The sequence below is a fragment of the Micromys minutus genome (assembly GCF_963924665.1).
Source record: "Micromys minutus genome assembly, chromosome: 5".
In the NCBI taxonomy this organism is placed as follows: Eukaryota; Metazoa; Chordata; class Mammalia; order Rodentia; family Muridae; genus Micromys; species Micromys minutus.
The window spans coordinates 81,096,174-81,111,073 of NC_137974.1; the positions used below are offsets into that span (position 1 = coordinate 81,096,174).

The 14,900-nt window shown below is 44.9% G+C and overlaps 2 protein-coding genes across 5 annotated transcripts in view; one reads left to right on the forward strand and one right to left on the reverse strand.

The window, feature by feature from the left end:
- The first annotated feature begins 2,296 nt into the window (after positions 1 to 2,296).
- On the forward strand, positions 2,297 to 5,634 carry RPL31 (ribosomal protein L31). The gene is made up of 5 exons (XM_080916656.1): positions 2,297 to 2,350; positions 2,549 to 2,655; positions 4,269 to 4,394; positions 5,190 to 5,302; positions 5,567 to 5,634. The coding sequence occupies exons 2-5, from the start codon at positions 2,549 to 2,551 to the stop codon at positions 5,596 to 5,598; spliced, it is 378 nt and encodes a 125-aa protein (XP_080772782.1). The 5' UTR covers positions 2,297 to 2,350; the 3' UTR covers positions 5,599 to 5,634.
- Positions 5,635 to 6,047: 413 nt separating this feature from the next.
- Positions 6,048 to 14,900, reverse strand: part of TBC1D8 (TBC1 domain family member 8) — a 96,803-nt gene continuing 87,950 nt past the window's right edge. For 2 of the 4 annotated variants that reach the window (XM_080916911.1, XM_080916909.1), the window contains exons 12-20: positions 13,996 to 14,281; positions 13,228 to 13,357; positions 12,994 to 13,092; positions 12,630 to 12,698; positions 10,505 to 10,745; positions 10,080 to 10,145; positions 8,041 to 8,130; positions 7,679 to 7,776; positions 6,048 to 6,945 (exon numbers count right to left, since the gene is read on the reverse strand). In XM_080916911.1, coding sequence (XP_080773037.1) covers positions 6,508 to 6,945; positions 7,679 to 7,776; positions 8,041 to 8,130; positions 10,080 to 10,145; positions 10,505 to 10,745; positions 12,630 to 12,698; positions 12,994 to 13,092; positions 13,228 to 13,357; positions 13,996 to 14,281 — 1,517 coding nt within the window. In that variant the 3' untranslated portion in view covers positions 6,048 to 6,507. Of the gene's footprint in view, positions 6,946 to 7,678; positions 7,804 to 8,040; positions 8,131 to 10,079; positions 10,146 to 10,504; positions 10,746 to 12,629; positions 12,699 to 12,993; positions 13,093 to 13,227; positions 13,358 to 13,995; positions 14,282 to 14,900 lie in introns of all 4 variants that reach the window. The other 2 variants (XM_080916910.1, XM_080916908.1) reach the window with 1 other exon arrangement.

Here is a 14,900-nt window from a genome sequence, read left to right on the forward strand (position 1 = left end):
AAAAGTGTAGCATCTTCTGTCACACACAACTAGAATGCTGCTTGTGCAAGAGCAACACTGCTGTCATTGTTAGATGAGATCCCACTCTGTAGCTCTCCTGGAACTCACAGAGATCCTCCAGCCTCTGCCTCCCACTCTTGGATTAAAAGTATATGCCACCACATCTGGTTAGGTGAAACAGTTCCTAGTCCTGACTTTTACACTCTTGCCAAATGTCCTAGTAAAAATTTAGTGATATAAAATGACTTTCATTTTTGTTTCTGTTGTAGCTTGAAGATCTCAAAGTCAACCATTAATATTCTGGGGAAAAATTTAATTTGACTCATCTAGAGAAATATTGTTACTGGTCAGAAGAAACTCATATTATGCTGATAACTAACCTTGCTTTTCTTGCATTTCATTAGAAATGAGGCAGGGGAATTTTTTTTTCCTTCTTGAATTTTAGCCTAATCATTGATGAACAGGCATGTCTAATTTATTGACACCTTGAATTATTCATGTTTTACTTTTAGTATGAAGTCATGAACTCACAGCCTTTTATAAACTCAATTAACCATTACTTATTAACCATGACTAATTATTATTTCTTGCTCAAGTCAGCATACTCTGACTAGTGGGTTCCTCTTTCTTCTTGTTAGCCCATCCACAAACAGATTCAAATTTCATTCTAGAACATCAGGGGTATGATTATTGCCCCCCCCCCATCATGTATGCAATAAACTTCCTCCCTGATACTTTTTTTACTTAACAAAATGCACTTAAGGTTAAAATCTGGTGCTTAAGGTGACCCTGAGAAGTGGTGTTGGGTAATGGATAGTGCTGCTTCAGTTCCTATGCTGGCTTGTTCTTCTGGGACAGAGCTGAAAGTCTGCACAGCCATGCAATGCACACCAGTCACTGGTACATGAAGACCCAAACCAGACAGCCTAGGTTCGTCGCAGGCTAAAGCACATAGGTGTGCACACGATACAGTGTTTGCACAGCAAGGAAAATGCTCCATGGTGCAGCCCTGATTATCCTGCTAATAAGAGACTCACACAAAGGTCACCAAATCACGTTGACCTTGCCTACCTAGCAAGTCATATATTGTGTGATTCTTAACAGTTATTGACTTTCTCCAAAACAGCCATCTCACATAAAATTACCTTCGAACTGCTAGTTTTCATTTCAAATACTGTCTGCATCATTCTCTGGTCTACTGTTTGTAGCCTTCTCAAGATCCCAAATTCATAATTTCATATTCTCTTTATCCCTTCTTTTTTCTCCCTGTTTCAGTCTCTTCTCTCCCTCCCTTCTCTCCTCCCTCCCTCTCTACTTCTCCCTCTACTCTTGGATCTCGTCTCATTGTGTAGCCAAGGCTAGCCTGTGTAGTCCAGAATAGCCCCAGCCTTAACTTGGTATTCTCCTGCTCTGCTTCCTGAGTGTATCGATCCTGACGTCTTTTTAAAATATGTTTGCGTGGTTCTGCTTGGGAGATTGCATTGGAATTGTCTGAGCTCAACCCCAGTGCCAACAAGCACTCCCTTGAACCCTTTCTGGTTTGTACTCCACTAAGAACTAGAACAGAGCCTGTCCTCTCCTTTCCTCCTAGCCCCATGGAGAAGTCATCAGTATAAAATGTGTTTACCCCACTATAGTCAAGGATATCTTGAACTCCTGATCACCTGACTCAACCGACAAAGTTCTGGGATCGCGGGCGTGCAAATATCCTGCATTTGGGAAATCCATATGTACAGCATCCCTTAGCCAAAGCAGGTAGAGAGACCTAGGTTCCTTGTGAGATCGTGGAGTGTCTGCCTGCCTGTCTTCCTGTCTGCGAGATCCTGAAACTTTCCCATTGCTGAAACTCCAATAGGCTATTCGGACATGTTTAGATTCGGAGGTTTTGTTTTTTTTTTTTCCTGCGGAAGTGCCTGGCATTTCCGAGGGCATTTTCGACTTGGAAAATAAGTTCTTCGGTAGTGGTCTCAGTCATTCCGGGGACCTTCAGTCAAGCACAATACCTAATAGATTCAATAAATGCAGACTGAATGAACGCGAAAAGCTGAAGAGCATCTTCTCTCTCCTGGCCGGGCTCTCCGAATCTGGATTTGGATTTAAATCCTACCCGCACTTCCATAGTTCAAGACAGACTTCAAGAAGGTTGACGAACTTGACTCCGCCCCGGGCCCGGCCTTGCCGCTCGCTCCACCCCCGACGCGCACCGTATTTACGTCACAGCCTAACTACTAAACTTTCCTGGCCACACCTCTTCCTCCTCCACCTCCCCGTGACCCGGAAGTTGTACGGCTACGCGACCTTCCATCCCACAATCCCCTGCACCCTCCTTTTCCTGTTTGGGCCCGGCAGAGTGAGTATGGTTGTGGGGTCGTGGCTCTGAAATCCGGCTCCATCCGATCCCGGCGCGGGGCGGGCGGGCTTGGTGGGATTTGTTCCGCGCTGCGCGGAGGCTCTAAGGTCCGGGGCAGTGGGAGGACGACCCGCCGGGATCACATTAGCTCGGGCTTTCCCACTGTCCGCTTAGAGTCTCCCTGTCGCCTGCATTTAGATGGCTCCCGCAAAGAAGGGTGGCGAGAAGAAGAAGGGCCGTTCTGCCATCAACGAGGTGGTGACCCGGGAATACACCATCAACATTCACAAGCGCATCCATGGAGTGTGAGTATCGGGCGGTCGGTGTGGCCTGCGAACTCCTTCCGGCTCCAGGCTGTCACTTTCGTGCATGGCTTACAGACTGGGTGCTCTAGAGAGCACGCGGTTTTATTCCAGTCTGATTGTGTGCTCATTGAAGGTGTGGGGTTTGGCGTGCACGGTACCGGTTAGTAGGTGGAAACGGGAGACTTTAAGAAGGTTGGTGGTTCTAAAACGCTAGTGTTTTGTAATCTGGACACGTAAGAACTTGTAAAAGGAAACGTTCAGTGACTTCACGCAGCAGAAAAGCAGCCGGATACTAACTGCTGAGCCTCAGATGTGAAATGGGATTGCTTTCGTCCGCCGACCATACAGATTAGTTCCAATTCGGGGCGAGTTGTAATACTGCAGCTGGGAAGGATACGGATTGTGGGTTCAAAGTGGTGGTAATGGAGAGTAATTTCCGTGCTTATTCTATTTGTACGCGATCTATTTACATTAATATTCCAGCCTGTAGTGCTTTGAGACAGATTTCTGCCGGGTTGAAATGTGTGTCGGCACCTGTGTGACGATTTTACCCTGTATGGATGTTGCTTGTGGTTGGTCACGTTCCTTCCACCGTGGTTGGGGCACATTGAGCACTGTTTGGGATTGGAAGAAAGTACGTGCTCTGTCCTCCAAATTTACTAAAGGAGAAACAGGCGTAAGGATTTTGAGTTGAAGGTGGTCTGTTGTGCCCAATATGGGGCGGGGTGCTCTCAGGTGAAAGATACCCTTTAAGTCATTGTAGAGTGATGAGGCTGCTGTATTCTGCACCTGGCTTTCCCAACTTCATCCCAGTTCAGCCCGGTGCTAGGTCTGCCCTCAGATCCACTGACTGGCTGCAGCTGCTTTTTCCCAGTCCCTAACCGTAGCATTGAGATTGCTCAGTGCTCACATATCTTTCCCGGTGTGCCATTTTGGTGCTTGTAATTAATACCACTTGACTGGTTGCCTACATGTGCCGAGTACGTTTCTCAAGATAGATGTGAAGTGGGTTGTCTGGGCACTAGACGGGCTGGTGGTGGGTAGAGAAAGCAGATAGGTGCTTTGTCCGGTGTTGGACAGACGTAAGCTTTTTTGGTTGGTCTTTTTAAATAAGATCTCTGTAGACTGGTTATTGGGTTTGAGGTCTTCCCTCCCAGGCTCCAGATAGTCCCCTATCATGTACCCTGGCTATGTAATTCATAAAAGAGTGGCTGTCTCAGTTCCACAGAATGTTATCTTCCTTTGTACGAGTGTTTTGCCTGAATGCTTGTATGCTCCACATTGGTTCTGGGAACCAAAGCTGGGTCCTCTACAAGAGTGGATATTTTTAACCACCTGATCATCTCTCTGGTCCCAAAGAGATCTACCCCAATATTCAGGGCTGCTATAAGAGTAGGCCAAGTTAGTGGTTGATACTCTGGGGAAGTGAACAGGACATCTTGCATTGTAGGATGCTTAGAATTTACTCCAACATCTTAAGTACTGATGCTAGTTTCTGGGCATCTCATGCTTGGTGAGAGGGTTCTTCTAACTAGTTTTAAGTTTTATGATGACATGCCATCTACATGTGTAGCTTATGGTTGATTTTTATATGCTTGTGTTCTGAACCTTAGGGGCTTCAAGAAGCGTGCTCCTCGGGCACTCAAAGAAATTCGGAAATTTGCCATGAAGGAAATGGGGACTCCAGATGTGCGCATTGACACCAGGCTCAATAAAGCCGTCTGGGCCAAAGGAATAAGGTACTGAAGTTATTTGGTGCAGAGATGACAACTTGTCCGATTCCTGTGACAAATTTGATGGTTCAGTTACCAGATGTGGGGAGAAAAGACACTGGGACAGTGGCTCAAGCTAAGCTTTGTTTTCTGTTGTAAGGGAAAACACCGAGTTAGCGTGGTGAGATTTGGATGAGCTCCATTGGGTGCAGAAGAAAACTGATTCAGGGCCTGGGGTGCTGGCCTCCCTGGGGGAGGGAGGAATCTTCCTGCTGCCCAGAAGGGCTGGTTTATGCCATGCCCTATAGTGTATAAGTGTGGGTCTCCTGTAGAGTTGATAGAAAGGTGGGGGGAGGGTGCAGCTGGTAGTCCTGCAACCCCTATCACAGGGATACAGTGCAGTCTGGGGTGTCTTAGGTTAGCCAACAATGAACTGCAGCATCTGCCTTGAGGTAGGGAAACTGGTGCACAAGAGCATAGAGAAGTTTGTGGAGATCTGGGGTCAAAATAGCCACCTAGCGTGTCCAAAGATTGTGAAGGAAGGAGATAAGTCAACTGTGTTGCTTCTGAAGGAGGGGTGGTTGTAATTTAAATTAATGGCTATGTCTATTGGCAGTCATTTTCTGCTTAAGAACAATCCAGTACTGTAGGAGGCTGCCTTGACATGGTAGCAGGCATGTATCCTGAGACCTGTCTGTTGCTCACTTACCTGAGTTTGTTCTCAAGGTCATAAAAGGTTTTTCAGAAAGGAATAGATGGGAACAGATACCGCGGCCTTATCTCTGACGGGAAGCATTGACCTTAGCAATAATTTTTTACTAGGAATGTTCCATATCGCATCCGAGTACGTTTGTCCAGAAAACGTAATGAAGATGAGGATTCACCAAACAAGCTCTACACATTGGTAACATATGTGCCTGTTACCACATTCAAAAGTAAGTATCGTAGTGTTCCAGCCAAATTATAGCAGAAAATTATTTGTTAGATAAAAATATAAAGTTTGTACATGAGTGTTGTGTGCCATTACTGTGTTGCGAAGAGGTGAGCTGTAGGGAGAGTTATCCGACCTTCCTTAACAACTGTCCTACTGTCTTGCTGTGGGAAGTAGGCTTTGAGGGGCACAGGCAGTGGGGTGTGCAGTGTCCTAAGCCTGGGGTGGGATGAGTGGGTGCTGACTGGCTGTTATTTTTTTCTTCCAGATCTACAGACAGTCAATGTGGATGAGAACTAACCTGAATGTCAAATAAAAATGCAGCATTGCCTCCAGGTTTTGGTTTGCCTTTCTGTTTTCTGCTCCATAGGTGAATTTTTGGGTCTAAGGGGTATTGTTAGAAATTAATGTGAGAAACTTTGCTCTGGGTACGTGGGAAATTAGGGTTGTGGTTTTTGTTTCTTTGGGACAGGATTTCTCTGGCACTACTTGTTCTATAAACTGAGCTGGTCTCAAATGCAAAACCCACCTGCTTTTTCTCCCTAGTGTTGCAATTAAATGTGTATGCCACTATGCCCAGCCTGTTAGTGGCTTTTAACTAACTACAAAGCTAAGGTTAGGCCTCATTTTTAGTGTCAGGTGTATGTATGAGCCTGATAATGAGGTAAAGATTTATGACAGCATTTTTTTTTAATTAATATAAAGGAAAACTATTTAAAAAAACCATTTTTATTAAAAACCTTGGGGACCAACATTGAAGGCATGGTTTTGGAAGGGCATATAAAGTGAATACGAGATATATTAAATGGTTTCAATTACCAGCATTGAAACAAAATTAGTGCAAAAAAAGCCAAATACAATTGTGCAGGCAATGGTTCTGGGATCTTGGAGGTGACCTTGTTTTTTGACCAGTGGGAAAATAAATGAGCCTGGGGGTTGATGTCCTTTTGTTACAGTGCCATCTTCTTCTTCATCAAAGGGCAGGCTCACAGTTTCAGCAAACTGATTTTAGCAGAGTTGATAGTCACAGTGTAAACAGGGTTTTCCACCAATGACCCGCCCTTGAGAATAAATAGAAATGTGTGAGACCTGCAGTAATTCCCCAGCCATGACTGAGGTTAGTTATCTAGACTCGGCTTGTGGAGATTCCCTGGTTGTAGGCTGACAGTCCTTGCTTTGGTGTGGCTCCAGTGTGTTCTTATGGGCTGGCTACAGGTTGTTCAGCTTCAGTTCTGGCTGTGGTGGGTGGCTCATTTCCAATGCTTTGAGACTGTACTGATTGAGCTTGGCATTTTCAAGTTTGGATTTAATGTCCAGTGGCTTTTCAAAAAAATTCACCAGTGACTGCTCAGTGAGAAGGGATGCCAAGATGTGTTCAAGGGACACAGTCCAGTCCCCTTCCATCTCAGGGAAGGCCTGGGGACTCTTCCCAGCCTCGGCAAAAACTGAGTCTTGTTCAGGAGGAGCTGAAGCCTGCGGCTCCTCACATTCTTGGGAACAGCTTCCTGAGCTGCTACCTCTCTGGCCAACTTCTCCAATCTGTAGTAGCAGAGTGGTTACTGTGGCAATGGCTTGATACAGGTCATTTTCCTCTGGATCCTCGTGGAACATACTGTACAGAGTTTTGCAGAACTGGATAAATTCTCTCTAGAATTAAAAAAGGGCCATAGACAACAGTGTAAGGATCAAAGTATAATGTCACACTATCAGAAAAGCACGTAGCACTTAGTGTCATAGAGAACTTAGTTCTGAGACTGAGTGATCGTCCTGCTACTCCAGTAAACACTGGGTGACAATTATGTACTCTACTCTAGTGCTCTGTTTCATGAGCAGCATGTTTGAAAAGGTACTTCTATCCCAAGCATTTTAATCAGGGAAATTTCCATAACTTTGGATGGTGAAAAGTCAGCTCATGGAACATACACTCTGATGGTGATTAAAAATTGGGCATGTAGCCAAACCCAGCGCTTAGGAGATGGGTCAGTGTAGTGAAGCTAGAAATTTACCATAATGTTCACACACAACTATTTTATGTAGCAAAAGTAAGCTGATAATTGACAGTGCTTTTAATTTTCAAAATAAATAAGTGCAGATAGCTCTGGGTGATTTAATTATGTGTGAAAGGCTGTGGAGACCATAAACTGCCTTCCTGGCTTCTTCAGAGTTGAAATTAAAGTAAAATTGGCCTTCCTCCACAACTGTTCATACTTGACCACACGCAGTTTTAGAGCCTCCAATCCATGGCACAGAATTACTGAAGTCTCACGGGAGCACTACAGAGGTCAGAGGTGTGGGGATGCCTTGTTTGCAGCCTCCAGTTGTAAAGAGGTGACTGGAACACAGCCACTGTGGGAAGTCAAGATGCAAAAGAAGTCCTTACCTGACTCATTTTGGGTAGCTCTTTCTCCATTTTATCCTTTTCTTTGGCTAAATCCTTAATCATCTGTTTCAGTTGTTTCTGATAGTCAATTGTGTCACCTTTGCAAAGGGAAATAAGTTTAAATTCTGTGAAATAAGATTGGGATGGTTAGGGAACAGGACCCCACACTAAGCAAATTACATACAGAACCAAGAGGTTACATTTTTACAGCTGACTACATATCCATCTAGGACTCTAGAAATTCTGAAGATCAAAGCTGCAGAACTAGGTGGTTGGGGCCTGACAAGCAGCACTGTCCATGGACTGAATGGTAAGGAGAGGGATGGAGAGGCTGCTAGGAACCAGTAGTAAAACATGCTCACCATTGGGCTTGCTCAGTACTAAAGGTCTTGAAGTTGACAAGAGAGGATTCTTCAGTGGTGACTGGCTGTCTCTGTCATTTTCAGTGAGTGCTTAAAGGAAAAAAAATACTTAAATTGAACACAGACTTTGGTTCTTAAAGTGTCATCAGAGTCCAAACTTGTTAAATTAGCACCTGTAAAGTAAACGCTTTACAGGTGTATTATATACATAACTAACATTCACAGACACTGCTGATGTTGACCTGTAAAAGAAGTCACTTGCAGTTTAAAATGAGCACATCATTGGTGTATTTAGATGGTGTGAGTTGGTGGGATTGGGGCTGTTTTCACATGGCCCTGGCTGTCCTGGAACTCCACCTGTCTCTGGCAGGCCTTGCCCCTCCCCCTTTTAACTATTAAATGTATGAATGCTTTCTCTGCATTGCATGTACACCTATATGCCAGAAGAGGGCATCAGATTCCATTACAAGTGGTTGTGTGGGCCAACATGTGGTTGCTGGGAATTGAACTCAGGACCTCTGGAAGAGCAGTCAAACCTGGCATCTCTCTTCCTCTCAGAAACAGCCTCCCTGGCTCCACCTTTGTTTTCCTTGCTCCTGGTAAACTGCTTTCCTTCTATCTTTCCCTGTCCTTTTACATCCATTCCATTATTTCCACATCTACCCTAAAACACTACAGTTTTGACATTCTCTGTTCTGCAGTCATCTGGTATGTTAAGTCTTTATCAGGTCGGATCAGACATTGTGCACTCATCCTATTAAGTAGAGAAGGGCTCACAAGGTCCTGCTTTCTGAGCATCTGTGGGCAGTTAGTGATTGCCGGGTACAGAAGAAACATTTCCTTCATAGTCAGGTGTTTTGCTCCTGTATATAGCCTCGGCCGTGCTCACTGAGTCAACAGGAGTAGTGGGGTAATAAGAGTATTACCACATATATATGTACATGTGTATGGAAATGTATGGTGCCCTTTATGTAGTGTGCTTTTAAAAACTATATCTTAATAAAGTGCATCACAGTGTTTTCTGGGTAAAAGTGATCAGTAACTCAAGCACACAGATAAGCTGGTTAATTCATAGCCTAAGAAAAGCCCATAACTTGAGAAAAAATGGTCAGCAGTTTTGGGAAAGCAAAGGGACTAGACAAAGGCTTGCTTTGTAACCATGAGAGCTCAAGTTCTGGGTGTGTTTTTTGATGAGATGGGATATAAAAACCCAGAGCTCAGAGCAACCAGCCCAGTGCACAAGGCTGTAAACAACAGGGACACTTGACCCCCTTCAAAACAGAGTGAAAGGAATGAAGGATTACACACTCCTGTCATCTGACTTCTGAGTGTGCTTACAAATCACAACACAAAGGTTTGACTAAGCAACCAAGACCTAAGAATCTACAGACAAGCAAGATAAAGACAATTAGAACCTATTTGTTAAATTATAGCAGAAGTTTAAAGAAAGCATTAAGACCATGTTTAGAATTCAAAGAGATGAGAGAAGAGCTCTTGTTACAATCAAGATGTCAAAAGGTGAAATCAAGAAATAAAATCTAGTAAGAAACCACCTTTGTGTGTTGCCTGTTAATGCAGCCTGAAAAGGCCAGGAGAAATGGAATTCTATGTCCTAGAAGTTGTTGATAAAATTAGTAAAAATGTTTTATTACTAAAACCTACACATTTCAGTGTCTATCAGTGTTCGAATGATAATGTATCACAATGCCTCGTCTCTTTCTCTACAGAGTCATAGTGTCAAAATGGGCCAGATAATGCTGGGGGCTGTGCACCTATAACGAAAACACTTGGGAGGCAGAGGCAGGTCAAGGCCAGGCTGGTCTACAGAGCAATTTCCCACCAAAAAAAATGCACAAATGCAATGAAAAGCTGACAAACTATATCCTACCACTCCTCAACAAAGGAGTTGGAAAATGCAAGCTCCTTAACATGGTGTTGGAAAACAATATCCACGAGGAGAGGGAAGTAAATCCAGAGAACCAGCATGGTGGCGTGCATAGAGATGAACTGTTGAAGCACTGCCATACTGACTTTCTTACCTGGGGGGATGTGAAGCCTGTATAGCAGCTTAATCTTCTCATTCATTTCTCCATTGTACATGATGTCTGCAGGATTTAAGAGAAGTTAGGTGCCAGCGAATTCCATTGGCCTTTGCTTAAACTCGGGCCAAACACTTGTTGAGTGTGTGTAGTACCATCACAACCAAGTGATGACTGAAGTGCAGGGAGATCTTGTATGTGTTGTGCTTTTCAAAGATTGATTTTTATGCATACACAGCCAATCAGGACCACACCTTATTCCCCATCCCCAAAGGACATTAAGGGTGTCTAGCAGGAGCCTGCAAAGCAAACTTTGGAAATCACAAGTTAAGCAGGCTAATTATAAACCCATCCATTGCCCCACCCTCATCTGTACACAAATGAATGCCAAGTCGGCTCACTGTAGGGAGACAGTCTAGTCATACCTAGACAGCTTATGAAGGCTTTGAACTCTATGAGCTGGTCCATGTTCTCATCCAAAAGCCTAAAGATCCTCTCAGCAAGGATTTCTGTGTGGGTCCCACAGGTCCATGGCGATACCAACTGGAATAGGTGTGCAAACTGCCGGGCATCGATGCGGTACTGTTCAGCATAGGGCCTGCTGGGATCATGGCGTAGGGCCATAGGCCTGTGGTGTTCCCAGTAACAGCTCATCATGTGTGCTCTCTTAAAACATGGGAGAGAAAAGGCTATGTCACACAGGTAAGGCTGGGGCTTCCACCACCCTCTCCTGGCCATTTTGCCTCCAAAAGTGCTGCTTATTGAGTTGACCCCAAAGCCAGTAAAACTGAAAGACAAACACCCCTCAACAGGATGGCTGTGTTAATGGCCGCATGAACATGTTTCCTTCCTAACCTTGTCCGTGTGGATATGAACTCTGATTTCATCATGAAGTTTTTTTACAATTATTAAAAACTTTATTCTCTGTGATAAAATATTCATGACAAAATTTGTCATTTTATCCAGTTTTAGACGCGTGGTTCAGTTGAGTTTTAATTATGAAGATACATTTTATTATTCTCACTGAATATGGTTATTTGAAACTCATATACAGAACTTAGAAGGAGCTAGTAATTGGAGCTAGTGGGATACCTGTTGGTCAAGATAACCAAGGGTCACAGTGCAGAAGCCCGAGTCTTAGCTAATGAACTGGAGCAATCAGAACTTGGCCCTTCCTTAAGGGAAGTCCAGTCTCTTGATTAAGCCATCACATGATTGGCAAAACACTGATGGCCTATTTATATCAGTACACCATCACTGTCTTCAGACACACCAGAAGAGGGCATCAGATCTTATTACAGATGGTTGTGAGCCACCATGTGGTTGCTGGGAATTGAACTCAGGACCTCTGGAAGAGCAGTCAGTGCTCTTAACCCCTGAGCCATCTCTCCAGCCCTGATGACCTCTCTTTAATGGGTCATGACAAGTGTTGGCACTACAGAAGGCCAATGCTAGTGTCGCAGTTATCCCAATGCAGAAGGGGTCAGTCATCTGAATGTATACACTGCACATGTATCTACAAGCAGATCTAAGAGGGAAACTCCCCCAAATTAACAGCAATAACTACAAGGAAGAGCCACAGCAACAGGGTGGGCAAGCCACTTCCAATTTTTGCTCACAAGTTTTTTTTTTCTTAGATGTTGAGAAAGTAGGTATGACTTATGTAATCCAAATGTGCTCTAGGATATAGTCACCCAGCACAGTGTATGAATTTAGCTGATTATTTGAGAAAATGTGCCCAGGGTCTCAACTGGAGGGAGAACGAGACATCACAAGTCTGGACTTCATAACGCCACCTACCTCCTTTTTCTGTGTGGTACTAAGGTTCAAGCTCAGGACCTGCCCATCAAGGTGTGCTGGTTAGGTTTAAATGCCAATATATCCAGAATCACCTGGGGAGAGCTAGTGGGGGAATTTCCTAAATCAAGTTGGCTTATGGTGGGCAAGTTGAGGAAGAGGGAGTGTCTTAATTTTTTATTGATGTAGGAAAACCCAGTCCGTTGTGGGTAACATTCCTTGACAGAGGACCCTGAACAACATAAGAGAAAGCTAGGTGCAAGCAAAGCATCAGGGGCAGTTTCTCTGCTCTTGACTGGATGGGACATGACTAGCTAGTTGAGTTCTGCCTTGACCTCCCTAAATGGCCTGCAGCCTGGGATTAGAAGCTAAATACTGTTGGTGGTGGTGTTTTGGTCAGGATATTTTGCCTTAGCAACAGAAGTGGAAACTACATAACAAGCAAGCATTCTACCACTGGCTGGACTACATCCCAAGGACACACCCCACTTTATTTGTGTGAACAATCGGGATGTAGGTTTCTACTTCCACCACAGGTTTCTGAGGCCTGAACACAGCTTGTGGAGCTTGAGGGCAGAGTTTTGCCAGTTCCCTGCCTTGGCTTGATTTGGTTTTTCCACTATGTGGCCATGCTGCTTAGTTTCAAACTCCTAACCCTCCTGCCTCAGGCTCTGATGTGCTTGGATTACAGGCATACACCACTGTGCTCATTCCTCTTTAAGGCTCAGGACGCCCTCCTCCTAGATTCCCTACCTTGAATAAGTCATAGAGTTCCTCCAGGTCTTCAGGAAGAATGGAGACTTCTGGGATAACGACGCGGAGCTTAGGGAGAGAATTAACAGTGATGACATAAGGTTCAGGCCTGCACCCCTGCTCGGAGGAGGAGGGGTGGGACTCTCCCTGTTCCATCTCCTACTAAATCATATGCGTTATCCCATTTTATAACCATGGAAACTGAGGCTCCCAGTAGTTAGTGGCTCACAATTGGACTCTAAGAGAAATTCATTGTTTCTGTGTAATATTGTGACTACAAGGTTTTTAATGGGGGGGAGCACCTCTTCCCATGTTTCCCTCAGTCATCCCTATCCCGTGAGTCTTGGAGGTGTCCTCTGCTTACCACATTCTGCTTGGTGGTATCCTCGTGGCCTTGCAGGACCCTGATCCTGTGCTTGCAGCGCAGGTGTTCGATCTGCTCCACAGACTGGTTTCCAAATTTCTGCATAGACACAGGGGCCTGCTGAGTCCAGAGCTAACAGGAAGCAGCCAGACACCCTCCTCCGTGTCTATATCCCAGGCAAACTTTTGCTTCCAACTAGGAAAGGACCTCGGAGGATGGAACGGATTCCTGTACCTCATACGAGTCCCGGATCAGGTCAGCAATGTCGGTCACAGGATAGGGCTCCTGATCATCAGAGAAAAAGGCATGGTGGCTGCCAATGGGGGGCCCCGGGCTGTCTTCATTCTTAATGTGATCTAGAAACCTGAGCACACCCCCACAGTTAAAGCCCACATCTACCTTCAGGGGGAGAACACTGGGCACATGAAATCCCAGAACACTCTCACACACTTAACATTTGGAGCAGGGCAAAGGCACCAAATACCATGGATACTCCAGCAGAAGCAGGAAGCTTGTGGACCTGGCCTCTTGCGCTCTGCTAAGCCTGAAGACTGCAGTGAAGTCATAAACTGTGCCTGTATGGTTTTAAGCTTCCAGCATATTCTGAAAGGAAACTATCTCCATGACGCAGGGTCTTTTTTTTTTTTTTTGTCATTTAGCTTACTGCTATACCAGTAGTTCACCACCTTCCTAAAACTGTGGCCCTTTAATATAGTTCCTCATGTCTGGTGACCCCAGCCAAATTATTTTGTTGCTACTTAATTACTGATGCTACTGTTATAAATTATAAATACTTAATACACACTATACAACCCCAAAGGGGTCAAGACCCACACGTTGAGAACCATCGCTCTCTATGTAGTACTTGACATCTCCAGTTAGCTACCCGTGCACAAGCCAGCACTTCCGGTGGTCCTCAGTCCTGTTCAGCACCACAGTGATTCTAAGATTGTCTTACAAGACAAAAGTATTAGGGCCTGTTCTCCCGTAGCCAGAGCCCACCTGCTGAGGATCATCAGGGCCTGTCCATCATCTTTGCTACTGCACAGTTCCTCTGCGTTGGCTTCCAGCACAGCCAGCCCCAGCTGGAAGATGGCCTTGATCCCATCATAGAAGAAGCAATCGACAACATTCACAGCACTCTCCAGAGGCATGATGCTGAGGAACAGAGTCAGGAACCAGGAGAGAGAGATGGACGCCAATGCTGAGAGGTCGCTCATGTGCTCCGCCAACTCTGGGAGGTGTTCCTTGATGAGCTCCTCAAACACAGACTGGTCCACCTGAGCCCCTGTCAGAGAGCAGGAAGCTTCGGTGGGAAAGACTGGCTTTCCAGCAGAGGGCTGAAAATAAGCTTGCCGAAAAGTACTGTCACGAAACAAGAACTGGAGTCTAGAAAAGGCTATATGCTTAGTTGACTGACTCGACTTTGACCACAGCCATTTAATCAGTGGGGAAAGGGACTCTAACCCTGCCCTTACACATAGAAAAACATGTAGGAAACAAACCACCGACCTAAAGAAGAATGATTTAGAACTTCTAAAAGAAAATACAAGAATAAAAATTGACTTAGGATACGAAAAGCACTGCCCATCAGAAGCATCAAGAATTCCATTCTTTGATGGGTGGTGGTGGCACACACCTTTAGTCCCAGTGCTTGTTAAGCAGAGGCAGAGGGGCAGAGGCAGGAGAATCTGATTTCAAAGCCAGCCTAGTCTACAGAGCCAAGACTCAGGATAGCCAGGCCTATCAAAGAAACCCTGTATAAAAAAGTTTGTTCTGCAAAAGAAACCAGCAACAGAATGCAAACATGAGCCTAACTAGGAAAAAAAGTTGGCAACTCGTCTCCCTGGCACTTTGAAATCTGAAGCAAACACTGCAGCTTTGTAAGAGGCCAATAACCAGTTTCC

Excerpts from the sequence above, each read along its gene's own strand:
- RPL31 (XM_080916656.1), top strand. The coding sequence starts at position 2,549 with ATGGCTCCCGCAAAGAAGGGTGGCGAGAAGAAGAAGGGCCGTTCTGCC. Across the intron at positions 2,656-4,268 it reads CACAAGCGCATCCATGGAGT|GGGCTTCAAGAAGCGTGCTC; the intron begins GTGAGTATCGGG and ends TCTGAACCTTAG. Across the intron at positions 4,395-5,189 it reads GTCTGGGCCAAAGGAATAAG|GAATGTTCCATATCGCATCC; the intron begins GTACTGAAGTTA and ends ATTTTTTACTAG.